Genomic DNA, 17,573 nt, shown 5'->3' with positions numbered 1-17,573 from the left:
TGAAAATATTAATAATGTATGTTTTTGGACATGTTTATAAGTAAAAGAAAAATGTTTATATTTATAAATATATTTATTTAAAATTATGTATATATAATTTTAAGTAAATTATTTATAAATATAAATAAACATTACATGTTGATTTATTTTGATTTGTTTTTTGTTTTGTTTGATTGATTGATTGATTGATTTTTTTATGTATATAATATGTTGTCATATAATATCTTCTACTTTCTGATGTGCAAGTTGTTCTTCATTTATTATATGTGACCCTGGACCACAAAACCAGTAATAAGTGTAACTTTTTTTTTGGAAATTGAGATTTATACGTCATCTGAAAGCTAATAAATAGACTTTCCATTGATGTAAAGTTTGTTAGGACAGGACAATATCTGGCTGAGATACAACTATTTGAAAATCTGAGGGTGCAAAAAAATCTAAATATTGAGAAAATCACCTTTAAAGTTGTCCAAATGATAGTTCTTAGCAATGCATATTACTAATCAAAAATTAAGTTTTAATATATTTACAGTAGGAAATTTACAAAATATCTTCATAAAACATGACCCATACAATTTATTTTTGGCTACTGCTACAAATATATAATTTTGTACCACAGGGTCACATATATTGATACATTTTTATAAATAACAAATAAATCTGACTAACTATCTGTTAGAAAAGAGATAACACATTTTTTCATCCTCAAAGACCAGTCTTACCTCAAAAGTTTTATGCAACTGACTTAAACTTTGTGACCGGTGTTAAAGGAAAACATTTGGTGACTAACTTGTAAGACTAGTTTAAGCAGTTTATGCAACCGCCTCCGTTTGTTTTTTTGTGTGACTTCTTAGTTTTCCGTTTGTTGCACATCATTACAGTGGCATCTTGATCTGCTAATGACTGAACAACAGACTGCAGGGAAATAATAACGTTTATGAGTGTGTGTTGCAGTAAAGTCAGTGATTGTGTGTGTCTCCTGCAGATGCCTCACTCGCGGCGGTATCCGTCGTCAGAGAGAAGCCGCAGCAGGAACCATCGCGTTCGGTACGACAGTCGCAGACGCCGGCGGAGACGCCAAACCCGCAGCCGCTCCTCATCGTCCGACAGCAGGAGACGCCACAGAGACAGACGCAGGAGAGACGGCAGCTTCCAGCGCTCCAGGAGGTACATCTGTGTGATCTCCAGACAGGGCTTCAAATTAAGGCCTTAAGACGTCTTAAAATAACAACATTTTAGCATTTAATTGCAAAAATGAATATTTGGGTCAGTATTTTAAGTCTTGTTTTCCAATACAAATATCAAGATACATTCACTTGAGATGCAAAATGAAAATATGAAGTCTGGTTTATGAGAAACGTAACAAAATTAAGTGAGTTAAAATGGGATTGAAACTTGTTTTTCCCTTGGATTAAACTGATTTTGTGAATCCAATGATAGATATTTGCTTTCATAATAAACTCACTTTATTTTAATCAGTTTTCTGGAAAACTAAATGTCTAATGTCATTTTGAATCTTAATTAAATGTATGTTGCTTTAAAAATATTTGCACTGGAAAACAAGATAAAAACAAAAACATTGAAAAAGCTATTTCTAGTTAGGTTATTATAGATAACTAAAAACATTAAATTATAAAAAAATATAAATTAAATTAAATGTTAACTGAAATAAAATAAAAAATGGCTCAGCACTATTTCTCATTTTGTTTAACTTAAAGTACTAAAATAACTAAAACTAATTAATAAAAAATAAAAACAACACAACAAATACAATTGACTAAAATTGTAACAGAAATTAAAACATTAAATAGAAAAATACAATTTAAATGTAAGCAAAGCTATAATAAAGTATTAATGATAATACATAAATGATATAAAAATAACCCTTTTTTTTTAAGTTTCTTTGCTTACCTAGCCTGCATTTAATCAGAAATACTGTGAAATATTTTTACTATTTAAAATAACTGCTTTCTATTTGAATATATTTTAAAATGTAATTTATTCCTGTGATCAAAGCTGAATTTTCAGCACTATTATCAATATTCAAAATAGTTGAGTAGAATAAAGCTTTTGTAACATTATACACTACCAGTAAGAATTATAGAAATTAATACTTTTATTTATTTTGATATTTATATCTATAAATGCTGTTCTTCTGAACTTTCTATCCACCAAAGAAACCTGAAAAAAAATCTACTCAGCTGTTTTTAACATAATAATAGTAATAATGTTTTTGAGCAGCAAATCAGCATATTAGAATGATTTCTGAAGGATCATGTGACACTGAAGACTGGAGTATTGCTGAAAATTCAGCTTTGAAATCGCAGGAATAAATTACATTTTAAAATATATTCAAATAGAAAGCAGTTATTTTAAATAGTAAAAATATTTCAGAATTTTACTGCTTTTTGCTGTACTTTGGATCAAATAAATGCAGGCTTGGTGAGCGGAAGAGACATCTTTAAAAACGTTAAAAATCTTACTGTCCAACAGCTTTTGACTGGTGGAGTATGTGTTGTGTTCCCTTCAATTTATTACTTAGATTTTCTGTCTTTATCTTTCTGTTTGCAGCTATGAGAGGCCCTCTGGTGAGCGCAGGCTAAGCAGCAGACGGAACTATCGAGACGAGCGAGAGCACTTTGAGGAGCGCGAGAGGAACGCCACGCTCGCAGACAGCTTCTTCAGACGAGACTTCTGTGCGCAGCGGGACGGCGGAGCGGAGGAGAGGAACAGTGGACGCAAACGCAGACGCCGCAGAACGAGAACCCCATCCAGAACACGCTCTTACAGTCAGAGCCGCTCCTTATCCTCGGTGAGTACAGCACTGATATCAACACAAACACACTCCTGCTTTCCAGTCTGATTTCAGATGATGTTTTATGAGATTTGTTATTGCCTTGTTAGAACGCTGATACATACACTGCCGTTCAAAAGTTTGGGATCAGTAAGACGTGTAACGTTTTTCAAAATCTCTTATGCTCATCAAGAGCATTTATTTGACCAAAAATACAATAAAAAACAATAATACTGCAAAGTTTTATTACAATATGAAATAATGGTTTCTATTTTAATATACATTAAAATATAGTTGTTTATTTTCCCTGTGATGCAAAGCTGAATTTTCATCATCGTAACTCAAGTCTCCCATCAGAAATCATTCTAATATGCTGATTTATTATTGGAATTATCAGTGTTGGTTTTGTGCTACCAAATATTTTTTGGAACCTGTGTTAACCTGTGAATAAAAAGTTAAAACAAAAAGAACAGCATTTATTCAAAATATAAATCTTTTCTAACAGCCTTTGCCATCACTTTTTATCAATTTAACACATCCTTGCTGAATAAAAGTAATAATTTCTTTCAAAAAAAGAAAGAATAAAAATGTACTGACCTCAGACTTTAAACAGTTGTGTATATTCTTAGAAACCCTTGCTTTTATAAATAAATGCTGTTCTTTTTAACTTGTTATTTGTCAAAGAATCCTGAATAAAGTATCACAGGTTTCAATAAAATATTAAGCAGCAAAACTGTTTCCAACACTAAAAATAAATCAGAATATTAGAATGATTTCTGAAGGATCATGTGACACTGAAGACTGGAGTAATGATGCTGAAAATGCAGCTTTGATTACAGAAATAAATTAGATTTTTAATGTATATTAAAATATAAGAACATTATTTTACATCGTAATTATATTTCACATAATATTACCTTTTTTGGTATTTTTAATTAAATAAACGCAACCTTGATGAGCATTTGACCCTTTTTAAAATCCATTAAAAATCTTACTAATCCCAAACTTGAGCGGTAGTGTGTCAGAAGAGCTTTTTAGCATATAACTGGTAAATACTCAGTCTTCTGTCTAAAGTGAAAATAAGCATGAATTGGATCAGTTGAGGTGTTAATATGAGGGGGTTTAATCTGATTGAGTCATCAATCATGTCTCTAACAGTGTGTGTGTGTGTGTGTGTGTGTGTGTGTGTGTGTGTGTGTGTGTGTGTGTGTGTGTGTACCTGGTATTCATCACGTTGTGGGGACCAAATGTCCCCACAAGGATAGGAATACCAGTAGATTTTGGCCTTGTGGGGACATTTCTCAGGTCCCCATGAGGAAACAGGCTTATAAATCATGCACAATGAGTTTTTTTGATGAAGTAAAAGTGTGCACAATCTCCTGTGAGGGCTAGGTTTAGGTGTAGGGTAGGTGTAGGGCGATAGAAAGTACGGTTTGTACAGTATAAAAACCATTACGCCTATGGAATGTCCCCACAAAACATGTAAACCCAACGTGTGTGTGTGTGTGTGTGTGTGTGTGTGTGTGTGTGTGTGTGTGTGTGTGTGTGTGTGTGTGTGTGTGTGTGTGACTCTCTGACCTCGTTCTCAAGTGTCCGCTGGGCTCGTCGTGTTTGTGTGTCCGTCTGGAGTCACTGTGTTCTTGATGAGGACAGACGATGTGTCCAATTAAAGAGAAACACACAGCTTCATGTCTGTGTGCTGCGTTCATTATCACAGATCATAACGAAAACTTAGATCACAGTAATGAACGTATAAGTGTGCAACAGCGATTAAAAACTGCAGTTATGTGTCTTATAAGCAGTGTTGGGGAAAATTACTTTTAAAAGTAATGCGTTACAATGTTGTGTTACTCCCAAAAAAGTAACTAATTACGTTACTTAGTTACTTTCAATGGAAAGCAATACGTCACTGTTGTGTTACTTTTTAAATCTGAGCAGGGCTTGTTTGTTTTTAAAATAAAAAGTTCTGTTTTGGTGTGAGTTCAGTGTGATCACGATTCCTTCATGTTCAGATGTTTCAGGCCTCGTTTTGAATTTATTGAGAAGGGAATTCATAAAGAAATCTTCTTCTAACAGCAGATCTATTCATAAATCAAATCAAGATCATGGTGGAATTTAAATAGCAGATGAACTAAACCAGTGTGAAATATGCCACTCAAGCACACTCACTGTTGTTTGCACAGAAAACAGAATCATTCCAGGTGCTCAGGTGCAGTAGATGTGCTTTATTAGGGGTGGGAATCTTCAGGCGCTTCACGATCCGATCCGATTCCGATTCTGGGAGTCACGATCCGATTCCAAAACGATTCTTGATCTACATTTTCCCCTCAATTAATTCTTCTGCTGTGCAAATACAACTTTACAATTTTAAAAACATGTAAAATTGCAGTTTATATGCTTTTTGTTTATAGTTGAAATCTCTGTGAAAGTAGGTGTGTCAATCTTCACTGGTTTCAAGATTCAATTTAATTTAATTATTGTTTTCATTATTAACTAAATATCATGATGCTCACATTCTTAGTTTTCAATAGTACTGTACACGGCTACATTTTCATATGTTTTATATCAAATTTATTTTGTGCCAATTTTACTTTATTTTTTAAACTATATAAGCAAGGTACTTTTTAAAACAATTACTTATTTAAAATAAGTGTTCTTTAGGTATCTGAAAGTTTACAGACAACAGTTTTTCTTTTTTCCTCAGCATTACTGCCGTTTTATTATTACTGATGAGATCATAGACAGGCAGCTTTAACAAACTAATGCACAGCAGTGGCGAACGGTGACCTTTTTTTTTTTTTTTATGCTGAGTGCTAAAACCACCAGTAATACCAAAAATAATTATATCTTTAGATTATTTAGAAACCAATAAAATCAGAGACGAAATCATATTTTAATATTTCCTCTTTTCCCTGTTTATTATTATTTAAAAAAATTATAGACATTTTATATAGGCTATTTTTTTCAGTGGACTTTCACATTTTGAATTGTTGAGAAATTATGATAATATACAGTTAGGATGTTTTTTTGTTTTTGTTTTTCATTTGATTTATTCGAGTAAGTTGTGCATCAAACACAATATGATTATCGGCAATCAGGATCTGGCAGCAACAGCGCGTTTTTCCGCTTGGGCGAGCGCTTCGCGGACAGCTTACCCCGTGAATAAAGTCATGCGCATGACAGAAAAACAGAGAATGCGCATCAATTCTGAGGAGTCGAGGAAGATGCGGAGAATCTGCTTGCCCGGAAGATTCTATCTCAAATAAGGGATCAACTTATAAGCATGTTTATATTATTTAACACGTGAACGCAGTCTCTCTGACAGCCTGGGTATGTGGAGCATTAGCAGCTTATATGGACGGAACGCCACTGATGCACACATCTATTTCGATATATCAGATGTTTTGTCCTGCTCTGAAAACATAACTGACTGTATGTACAGTTTCGTTTAAAACTATTTGAAAACGCAAGTGCATTTAACCGCATCTGCAATCGAGCTTTAGGACGAACAAACACAAAGCGCACGCGAAAGTCTGTCAGTGCATCTATAGTACTGCATTCCAGACGGCAGAAATGAAAGCATAACTTAAGTAAAACATGGCGGGTGGAAGCACACAATGTCAAGCAGTGTGCACGAGTCTCACAGTGCAAATGCTGTGCAGTGAAGCCGGCAGCGTCTCTAGCGCGCACACGTGCCATATGCGGAAAAAAAAAAACAAGCTCAGAATCGATTCTGAAATATTAGGAATCGATTCAGAATCGTTGAAGAGAGAATCGCGATGCATCGGAGAATCGATTTTTTTCTCCCACCCCTATGCTTTATGTGATGTTTCTCCATCTCTGTCTCTCGTCCACAGAGTAACGGTTGTGTGCGAGCGTGGGCCATTAAGGATGACGAGGAGGGTCATCTGATCTACCGGACGGGAGACGTGCTGCAGGACAGATGTGCGTCTCTCATCACTGCATACTACACTCTACATTCACTGTCGTAGTGTGTACTGTGTGTTTTTGTGACGCTTGTGCCTCCTGTGCAGATGAGATCATGGGGACACTCGGAGAGGGAACCTTTGGGAAAGTGGTGGAGTGTATCGACCATCACAGGTGAATCTCTCACTCAATCTCACACACACCTGGCTGTTCTCAGCTGATTGTCACGGGGTTTTTTCATTGTGTGTGTGTGTGTGTTACAGGGGAAGCTCTCACATCGCTCTGAAGATCATTAAGAATGTGGAGAAATACAAGGAAGCAGCTCGTCTGGAAATCAACGTCCTGGAGAAAATCAACCAGAAAGATCCAGAAAACAAGAAGTGAGTGTCATTATTACTGGAGTTAGGGACGTGGTCAAACCTCTGACCTCAAGCTACAGACTGAACGTCTCTGGTTTAGACTTGACAGACTGATAAAATATTTAGTTGTCATGCTTGTTTGAGTATTATGTTGTAATATTGACTTTTTATCTGAACGTAGGGTTTGTACAAGGTGCTTAAAGTACTTGAGTTTGACTTTTTTCAAAACCCTTGAAAATAGCAATATTCCTGAAGAAGTGCTTGAAAAGTGCTATGAAATAAGTGATATGTAGCTATGAAATAATGTTTAATTCTTTAAATAAGCACATATCTTTTCAATCGCGAATCATTTCAGTTCGGGATTGGTATCGCGAATCATTTGATTCGAATCGGGATTTCAGTTGAGGTTCGCGAATCACTTGATTTAGTTCGGGATTCGGAGAGCGGATCGCAAATAATTTCATTTGAATCTGGAATTCGGATCGCTGATTGCAAATCATTTAATTCATTTCGGGATTTTGATCACGAATCATTTGATTCGAATCGGGATTTCGGTTGAGGCTCGCGAATCACTTCATTTAGATCAGGACTTTGGTACGGGTTCGGTCCGTGTACGTTGTGTTCATTTGTTTTTGAATTTAAAACGAAATTTTAAATTTCGGCTCAATTTTTCGTTTTTTAGTTCACGGGTAGAAAACGGATAAACGACTTCAAAATTCGTTTTCCACATGTGGGCGGTTACAAGACGCCCCTTTACGCCGATTGGTCGACCAAATCTGGACAGTTGACGCCATCCATTGTTCGTTCAACAAAATAAAAGACCATTATTTATTTAATTTCATTCTTTTGCAGTCTTTAAAACAACAAACATACAAGTGCAATAACATTAATTACATCAAAATATAATAAACTAAGTTAATAATAATAAGATAATAAGAAAATCACATGAACATAAGAAGTACAAATAGTTATAGAAATTATTCAAACTATTTAAAATAATTTACAGCTTTTGTTGCGTTATTTTTTGATTCTTTTAACGATTGGATGTTGCTATACCTGGCTGTTTCTATTAAAATGAGTATGAACAAAATGATAGTTCTCTGACTGGGCTTTCCTCTGTTCTAAAAATTAATCTGCACCCAGCATGTTTTATTTTGCGGTGTGGTTTTAAATCTGAGTAGCTGCGGTACGCAGACAGCAAAAAAAACAACCGATCAATGTTCAGTCAAGTGTAAATGCACAGCAGTCATAACTTTTCTTTTAGACATTATGCTCAGTTTTGGACAAGCGATGGTAAGGTATGGAGGGGGGAGAATTTCATTTTTACTGTATATCAGCCACAAGAACGTTTCATTTTGCCAGGATTTAAGTTATCATAAGTGTGCACAGCCTTGATGCTTAAGTAAAATGTTGATATCAGCTAGCTAATAAATAACGCTTTGAAAAGTTTTTGATTAAAATATTATACAGAAATAATATCAAGGTAGCGGGAAAACAGACAATCGTCTGCTTCATACAGCACGAGCAACAGCACACGAGACGAGCGATTCAGTAGATGATTGACACGACCATACGGATGATTGTCCCGCTGAACTACATTGATATTATTTCTATAAAAATGATTTCTTTATAAAATTTCAATAAAAAAGGCCGTGCACATGTATAATAACTGACAAAGCTGGCAAAATAAAACTTTCCTGTGGCTATGATATATAGGTCTACAGTTTGCATTACAGTATTTGCACTCACCATCGCTAGTCCAAAACTGAGAATAATGTCTAAAAGCAAAGTTATGACTGCTGTGTATTTACGCTTGGCTGAACACTGATCTGTTGTTCTTTGCGCTGTCAGATTTAAAAAATAAAATGTGCAGATTAATATTTATGAAATAAATATTTCTGTGAAACGAGGTTGAACAGAAGAAAGCCATCATTGTGTTGAAAAAAAATTATACTTTTTTTAAACTTATTTTATTAGAAACAGGTATAGCAACCTGTATTCGTTAAAAGAAACAAGAAATAACGCGAACCAAGCTGTGAATTATTTTAAAGCCTTAAATCTTTTGTTTGAATAATTTGTAACTATATGTACTTATATGTATGTGATTTTCTTATAGCTTTTTCTATTTTCTTATTTTTTTAAGTGTCTTAGTTCATTATATTTTGATGCAATTAATGATATTATCCTTGTATGTTCGTTGTTTCAAAGACTGCAATTAAAAAAGAATGAAAATAAATAAATAATGGTCTTTTATTTTGTTGAACGAACAATGACCTCTCACCTGTCCAGATTTGGTCGACCAATCGGCGTAAAGCGGCGTCTTGTAACCGCCCACATGTGGAAAACGAATTTTGAAGTCGCTATCCGTTTTCTACCCGTGAACCAAAAAGCGAAAAATTAAGCCGAAATTTTGTTTTTCCGTTTTCTGAACAAATGAAAAAACGAATAAAGGAACCGTTTTCTCATTTCTGCTTATTTCGTCTTAAATTAAAAAACAAATGAACACAACCTACACGGAACGGGTTCATGTATCTTTTGATTCAGTTCAGGATTCGGAGAGCGGATCGCGAATCATTTTTATTCATTTCGGGAGTCGGATCACGAATCATTTGATTCAAATCGGGATTTCGGTTAAGGTTCGCGAAAGGCTTGATTCAGTTCAGGATTCGGATCACAAATCATTTGATTGAGTTCAGGATTCGGATCGCGAATCATTTGATTAATTTCAGGATTCGGAGCGCAGAGCACGAATCATTTGATTCAAATCAGGATTTCGGTGGGGGTTCGCGAATGTGAACAAATGATTCAGTTCAGGATTCGGATCGCAAAACATTTGATTCAAATCTTTAATTCGGTGGGGGTTCACGAAACAGTAGAAAATGTCAAGCTATTAAGGCAGTACAGTTATAAAAACAAAAAGAAAAAAAGTATACACAAATACAAACCCCTTAAGAAAATGAACTGTGGTTGTACTATAGTAAAAGTGTAGTAACCATGTTTTTGTATAACCACCAGTGTTTCCCCTGGGTTTCCAGTGTTGGGGGGGGGGGGGGGGGGGTCTTAGGGGGTTGGGTGCCGGTAGCCAACGTTACTTTTTTTTCCCCGGTACTTTACCCTACTTTGTGAAATAATGAAAACATTATTATAGACTTATTCAGTGGAAAAATAAGTCCAAAACTCTCTATTTTAACATTTTGAACAATAGGGCTCTACCAACTTTTGCTTTTTTTTTTTTTTTAATTCTTGTGTGTATTATTTTTTCTCATAATCAAATTAAAAGTATAAACATTTATTTATTTTTAATCAAATGAAAAATAAACCCTTTTAATTTTTGGCAAACAAACAGAGGTTTACTGTTAAAATCAATAAATAATAATAATTTAACATTTAAATAATAATTGTAGTATTTTTTCTACAATTAAGTGGTTAATCTTGTTATATTTATTTTTATCATATATATTGTTTCATGTCAATTATTTAAATAGGAATATATAAACAACTACATTATACTGTACAAAAGTAATACAAGACTAATGTTCTGTTACATGTTACTTTTATTTTGACAGGTTGCCTTGAAGTTTCTGTGTGTACAGCATGTTATGATGCTAGTTTTCTCAAATGAAACGGTAAAAGTGACACTCACAGCAGCTTTGGATATTGAGTTTATCTGTTCATGCGAGATGCAAATGCCCAAAATTAGCGGAGCGTCACGTGTGCTTCAGTATATGCGTGTAGTAAAAGCGCGTCTCCACCATTCATACATACAGAGGCAAACGGAGCATGCAGGATTCATATTGAAACGGTCTTTTTGCATTTCAGTTTTCACAGACACTAGTCCATATCGCGATTTGAATGAAGTAACAGACCAACTTTTGATTTATTAATCCAAAAATCGACGAATTTACGTGGCATTTCGCGCTATAGTAGATTCGGTTTTTATGAATGGAGTCCGCGATCCCGTCTGTGTTTTCGCAGATGAGACATTGTAAACACGCGATCATGTAAAGACAGAAATGACATGCCTTCGTGTAAATAAGATAAATAACACAAGGCAATTTAGTTTGTTTAATAAAAGAACAATGTATAGCCCTGTTCTATAGGAAAGATAACCTTAATGACTTCTATTGTGATCTGACGCTATATCAAAAATAAAATGAACTTGACATTCAAGGGGGGCGGGGGGTGCCGTTGGGGGGGCGGGGCGCCCCCCTAAGATAATGGTAGGGGAAACACTGACCACAGTTGTACTGTAAATACCATGGTTAAACGATGGTTAGTGTATCAAAACCATGGTTAATTTTTTGTTACCAAGGTTTAACTATAGTACAGTAACCATGTTTTTTTTGTTTGTTGGTTTTGTGTTTATTGAGTAAGGGATGTGTGGCCAGGTGAACAATACAATAAAATAAGATGATTCTAGATACAGAGTTTTGTTTTGTTTTTGGGTTAGAGGGGTTTAGAGACAGATTTTTGTTAATGCATGGGGCATTCATGGCCTAATGGTTAGAAAGTCAGGCTTGTAACTCATTATTCTGCTGTTCGATCTCTTCATATTTAAGGAGAGAACTATAGTTTCTAAAGTCAAACATCGCTTGTTATTATTTTCAGTAGTGTAGAATACAGTAGAGTAGGCTTGGGCAGTATCCAAATTTTGATACCGTCAAACCTCCTCCCTATTTTACCCCGGTGTACGGTATTACCGTGAATAATAAAACAATTATGACATAAGGCTCAGACAGAGTCACCAAACTGTTGGCGGATATAACCGCCGTCCGCGCATCAATAATACGCATTTTTAGGCATTAAATATTTAATATTTAATCCTTGTCTCCTATATAAGTGCATTGTTTTTTATGACGGTATAACGGTATTGAAACTGTTACCGTTGCTATTTTTAGATCCCGCGGTATACCATATTACCGTAATACCGCCCAAGCCTACAGTAGAGATGCTGTGACGTGTCCCTATCAATATCCACTACTAAATTGTCCCTAGCAATAATTCTAATCAAACAATTAAATGTTGGTTGTCTGCCTTTTATGTTTGCAAGTGATTTACTTGTAATTTCTTTCCTGTTACGTTGGTGTCTTCCATTGAAATGCATGAGACCAATACAGTATAATGAGGCTTTTTCCCAGAAGACAACAATGAACTGCTTCTTTTGTCCTTTTTACATCTACAGTCTGAATATACACACTTCTGTTAATGTATGATGATAACTTTTTACTTGTATATTATCTGTATGAACAACAGTAATGACAGTGTCCTGTGTGTCAGTCTGTGTGTGCAGATGCTGGACTGGTTCGACTATCACGGTCACATGTGCATCAGTTTCGAGCTGTTAGCTCTCAGTACATTTGACTTCATGAAGGAGAATTATTATCTGCCCTACTCCATCAGTCAGGTCCGACACATGGCCTATCAGATCTGCCTCGCCGTCAAATGTGAGTTCACACACACACACACACACACACACACACACACACACACACACACACACACACACACACACACACACACAGACACACACACATACACACACACTCATGGCTCCATATGTGAATGAAAGCGTCATGCTGTGTGTGACTGTGAGCAGACGGGGGCGCTGCATGCACTGATGAATGTTATCTTCCTGTCCTTCTCGCTGGGTCATTTGTGATTATGGTCTGTTTCTCTGACAGTTCTCCATGACAACAATCTGACACACACAGACCTCAAGCCTGAGAACATCCTGTTTGTGAACTCTGATTATACTGTCACGTATAACACCGAGAAGGTGAGACGCATTCATCACTGGACATACGTGGGTTGTTGATAAATAAGCTTTCCATTGATGTATGGATTGTTAGGATAGCACAATATTTAGCCGAGATGCAACTGTTTGGAAAATCTGGAATTTGAGGGTGAAAAAAATCTAAATATTGAGAAAATAAAGTGTCATGAAAAAAAACATAAAATGTGACGTTTCAGTAACATACTGAGTGACTAAGAGACTAAATTTTGTATCAAAAAAGTAAACTTTCTTCTTTGACAAGTTCAAAATTAAATAGAAATACTATAATAACTACCATTTCTGTCCTTTAGTGTGACGTAATGTCCTATGGTGTGACACAAATAAAAGAACCACAGATTTGTTTTTATCTAAAAAAAAAAAAACGGTTGAATATTGCAATAGAAGAGATATAAATATCACTCATCTTAAATGGTATAACTTTCAGCAGTTATGAAAGGATGACAGCAAAATTTGGTTTGAAGTTGTCCAAGTCATGGGGATAAAAAGGTTGTTAATTATAGTTTCATATTAAATAAATAACACTATTATATTAATTTTTGCTATGTCACACCATAAGACAAATTCATGGTACAGTTCAGTAAAATGTAAATAAATAATTAAATAAATTTTGAACCATTAGTGACACTTTATATTTTTATATGCTTTAAATATATATATACACTACATAAATAAATGCATTTATTCTTCAAAAATGGACTTTTACAAAAAAAGCATTTTTTCCACACCAAATCTGAGTTTTACAGGCGTTCACACCAAGGACAATGACTATAAATATAGTGTTAATAATTGGTCTAATTCTATGAGAATAAGTCCACATTAAAGCTGTAATGATGTCTTTGGAATCACTTTCACAGTCACTTTTATTTTTATATACATCTTGATAGTTGGTGTTATTGGTGTAAGCATCCCTTAACATGTGCATTACGTCTATTCTGAACAAAATGTTGTGTGCATTGTGGTCTGTTATATAAGTGTATACTGTGTGTGTGTGTGTGTGTGTGTGTGTGTGTGTGTGTGTGTGTGTGTGTGTGTGTGTGAGAGTGAGTGTGTGTGAGTGTGTGTGAATTTGTTGTGTTTCAGTCACATGACTTTCCTGCTCCTCTGCCATATTTCTGAGTATCAGTGGGTTTTCCACATTCCTGTGATCAAAGCTGAATTGTTAACATCATCACTTCAGTCATCAGTGTCACATAATACTTCAGAAATCATTCTGATATGCTGATTTGCTGCTTAACAAACAGTTTTGATAATTAACAATGATGAAAACAGTTCTCCTGAACAATATTTTTGTGGAAACCATCATACATTTTATTTTTCAGGATTCACAGATGAATAGAAAATTAAAAAGAACAGCAGTTATTTGAAATGGAAATCTTTTGGAACATTATAAAAGACTTTACTGTCACATTTTATCAATTTAAAGCATGTTGAATTAATTTATAAAGATTTTTATTTATTTATTTTTTTATCAGAAATTCTGTCTTGTGTGTTTACAATTTTATGGTAAATCAATTCTGCTAAAAAATTTTCCTGGTAAATATTCCTTAAATATTGTTGTGATAATATTTTATTAGTAACAGTAGCACTGTCATTATATTACGTCACATTTCTGTCAAGTTAAATCAAACTTTTGTTTTGACAGGCTGCTGTGAAGACCTTTGGGTTTCTGTTTGTATATTATATAACAATGGTTTTCTCAAAAGTAATGGTAAAATGCAGAATTGAAATTTTGAGGCAGAAGAGGCTGAAAACACTGCGAGCATCACATGTGCTTCAGTATTTGTGTATTAAACGTAGCAGCATGTCTGTGCCATTTATTAATACAGAGATGGCCAAAACATTCAGGATTCACATTCAAATAGGCAAATCTGTGATATTCTGCTTTATACAGTAAATTCTATTTTTATGACTAGATCTTGTGATTCCGTCCGTGTTTTCCACTTCGCAATTATCATAGGGCCCTAAATAAACAGTGGTTTACTCAGAAAAGCTCTTATCAAAATGCATTTTAAAGTACCTCTACTAGTAAAATGCAGGATTGTACCATTTCCAAAAGCAGGGTATGCAATACCTTTTTACTACTAGGGATGGGACGATAAATTGTTGCAGCACGAATCGAGAAAAGGTTCAGCATCGATTCTGAGATTTCACGAATCGCGATTCTTTCTCAAATCGATTCTGAGCTTAGTTTTGAACAGCAGATGGCACTGTTTGCTTTAGAAATGCTCTGCTTGGTTCCATATCCTAACACGCACTTGAACCTAAAATAACCATTCATACAACTCAAAAAAGTTGAAGCAAATTGCAAGGGTTACATCATAAAAGCATACTGAGCCGATTCTTCAGCACTCTTCTTTGCGAGTGTTAGAGTGTGCAAATAAAAACTAGATGAGAGAGCCATCTGCTGTTAAAATCTAAACTCAGAATCGATTCCAAAGAGAAACGCAATGCATTCGGATAAAAATTGATTGACGAATCGATTTATCGTCCCTTTCCTATTTAGTCCCGGTGTAACATGTGCTCTTTCTCACATGTATGTTTGTGTTTTAGACTCATGATAACAGAGAGCATCTGGCCATGATGGAGCGAGTACATGGACCTGTTCCTTCCAGAATGATCCGGAAGACGAGGTCAGGAAACACTCTGAACGTTGATTGATGTTGTCAGTGTGAATAGTGTTCAGTGTGAGAATGACTTGATCTCTGCACTCAGGAAGCAGAAGTACTTTTATAGAGGCCGTTTGGACTGGGACGAGAGCACGTCAGCGGGACGATACGTCCGAGAGAACTGCAGACCTCTGAGAGTGAGTGACACACTTAACTTCAATACGATAGCCAGGGCTCTACAGTGCTACCATTTCACTCACATTTGTGACTGGAAACTACTGCGTGCGACTATAAATAATATTTAGTAGCACCAGTGCGACTGACCCCATCAGCATATTTGTGTTTGCGCTGAGGTGAGCTTCAAAGGTTTCTACGTGTTTTTGCAAGACATATCTCACCAATCCTTTCATAAATAAAGTGTGGAGAGATTGTAAATAAGAGATTGTTCAGTTTAGAGAGCGCAGTTGATTATAATAGAGTTTTTGAGATTGCGATGAACTCGTGAGAGCTTTTAAAAATTTGTAAGGAAGTTTGTAAATTAGATATTGATTTAATACAGCAGTTAAATAAACAAGAAGTTATTATTAAGTGACTTACATTGTCTGACTATAACACTTTTGTCTGATTTTACACATTAAAAATGGTCTGAAACAAGTCACAACTGAGCCGCTGCGCATCTCCATTCAAAAAGCAGTGTTTTATGTATGAACTCTAAAATCAAATCTAGTGAGTCAATGATTCAATTTCCCATTCATAAAGACAGTCACTAGGTTTATTCCTGAATGAATCCGCTGTTTAAACGAATCAAATGAGTGAATGATTCAGTAATTAAATCAGTCTCGTCGCCACCTGCTGGCAGATCTTTTCAGTTGTTTAAATTGCGTAAGATTCCTGTATTTAAAATGTTATATTTTAAACATTAATCTCAACATGAATTCATGAATTTGACTGCACTCATGCCACCTCTGAGTCTCATTAAAGGTACAAACAAATGTAAAAACAAAATTCCACTGTAAATCACTTTAAGAAGTCAAATATCAGCTCGTAATGGGAAGGCAAATTTTTTTTTGTATCAAATATTTTGATTATTGTTTAGAATGTGCTCCTGAAATTTTGACTGCTCCTAAATTTTTTTAAGTTAGGAGCACAATTGCTCCTGAAAGGAAAAGTAAGCGTAGAGCCCTGATAGCTCTACATTCACACAGACATACAGCTGATACTGTCTCTCTCTTTCTGTCTGTCAGAGGTACGTGTTGGGTGAGACAGAGGAGCATCATCTCTTCTTCGATTTTTTGGAGGGATTGTTGGAATATGAACCAGATCAGCGCTTGTCTCTCTCCGCTGCGCTGCGTCATCCCTTCTTCAGTTCCGTCCGAGATGCCGAACACTTCAGTGGCGCCCGTGACATCAGCCGGTGACCTCTGACCTCTCCTTTAACCATGTGCTTCCACTCCGCCGGTGTTTCTGAGCCGGCGGTTCTGACCCACATGAGCAGGTTGGTCATCCAGTCTTACGATTACGTCATGATGACAGGAATTGCTGACGATTGGCCGAAGTCTCTGCTCGCTGCTGATTGGTGGAGCCAAGCACAGAGAAACGCGACAGCCAGTAGAATTAGACCGACACCTTCGTAAGCTCCCCGATTGGTCAGACTTCATTTGACGGACAGCTTGGGGGAGGGGCGGGAAGTCTTAAGGTTGTTTTGGGATCATCGCAGATGCCTAGGATTTCAAATATTGCACATGTGGTGGTTCTCAGCAGATGAACACTTTTTCAGTATTTATTTTATTTAGTTGTTTTGTATGAGATGAATATCTTTGTTTCTACAGTACATGTTCTCTGTAATAAAACGTGCTTCATATCATTTGAGTGAGTGAATGTGTGTTTAATAGGAAGCTTTTGTAAGGTTTATAGCCATACAGCAAATAATTGAGCTGAGCTGCTGAATCACATTAATTATCAGTGTTGTAATAATATAAAATTCAGCGTTGCATCACAGAAATATATTCGATTTTGAAGTATATTAAAATAAAAAAAAACTTATTTTGAATTACAAAAATTTTTTTGTAATATATTTTTTTTGTATTTTTGAT

At 35.4% G+C, this 17,573-nt stretch overlaps 1 protein-coding gene across 1 annotated transcript; it reads left to right on the top strand.

Moving 5' to 3' along the window:
- Nucleotides 1-985: 985 nt before the first annotated feature.
- clk2b (CDC-like kinase 2b) lies at nucleotides 986-17,346 on the top strand. Its single transcript, XM_073846878.1, is given in 10 exon segments — nucleotides 986-1,167; nucleotides 2,572-2,812; nucleotides 6,652-6,739; nucleotides 6,829-6,895; nucleotides 6,985-7,101; nucleotides 12,358-12,524; nucleotides 12,762-12,880; nucleotides 15,422-15,504; nucleotides 15,587-15,677; nucleotides 16,725-17,346. Coding segments are annotated over 10 exon segments (1,329 nt in total). The 3' UTR covers nucleotides 16,899-17,346.
- Nucleotides 17,347-17,573: the final 227 nt, after the last annotated feature.

Source organism: Garra rufa, chromosome 9 (genome assembly GCF_049309525.1).
Source record: "Garra rufa chromosome 9, GarRuf1.0, whole genome shotgun sequence".
In the NCBI taxonomy this organism is placed as follows: Eukaryota; Metazoa; Chordata; class Actinopteri; order Cypriniformes; family Cyprinidae; genus Garra; species Garra rufa.
This window is presented reverse-complemented; position numbering and strand designations above follow the sequence as displayed.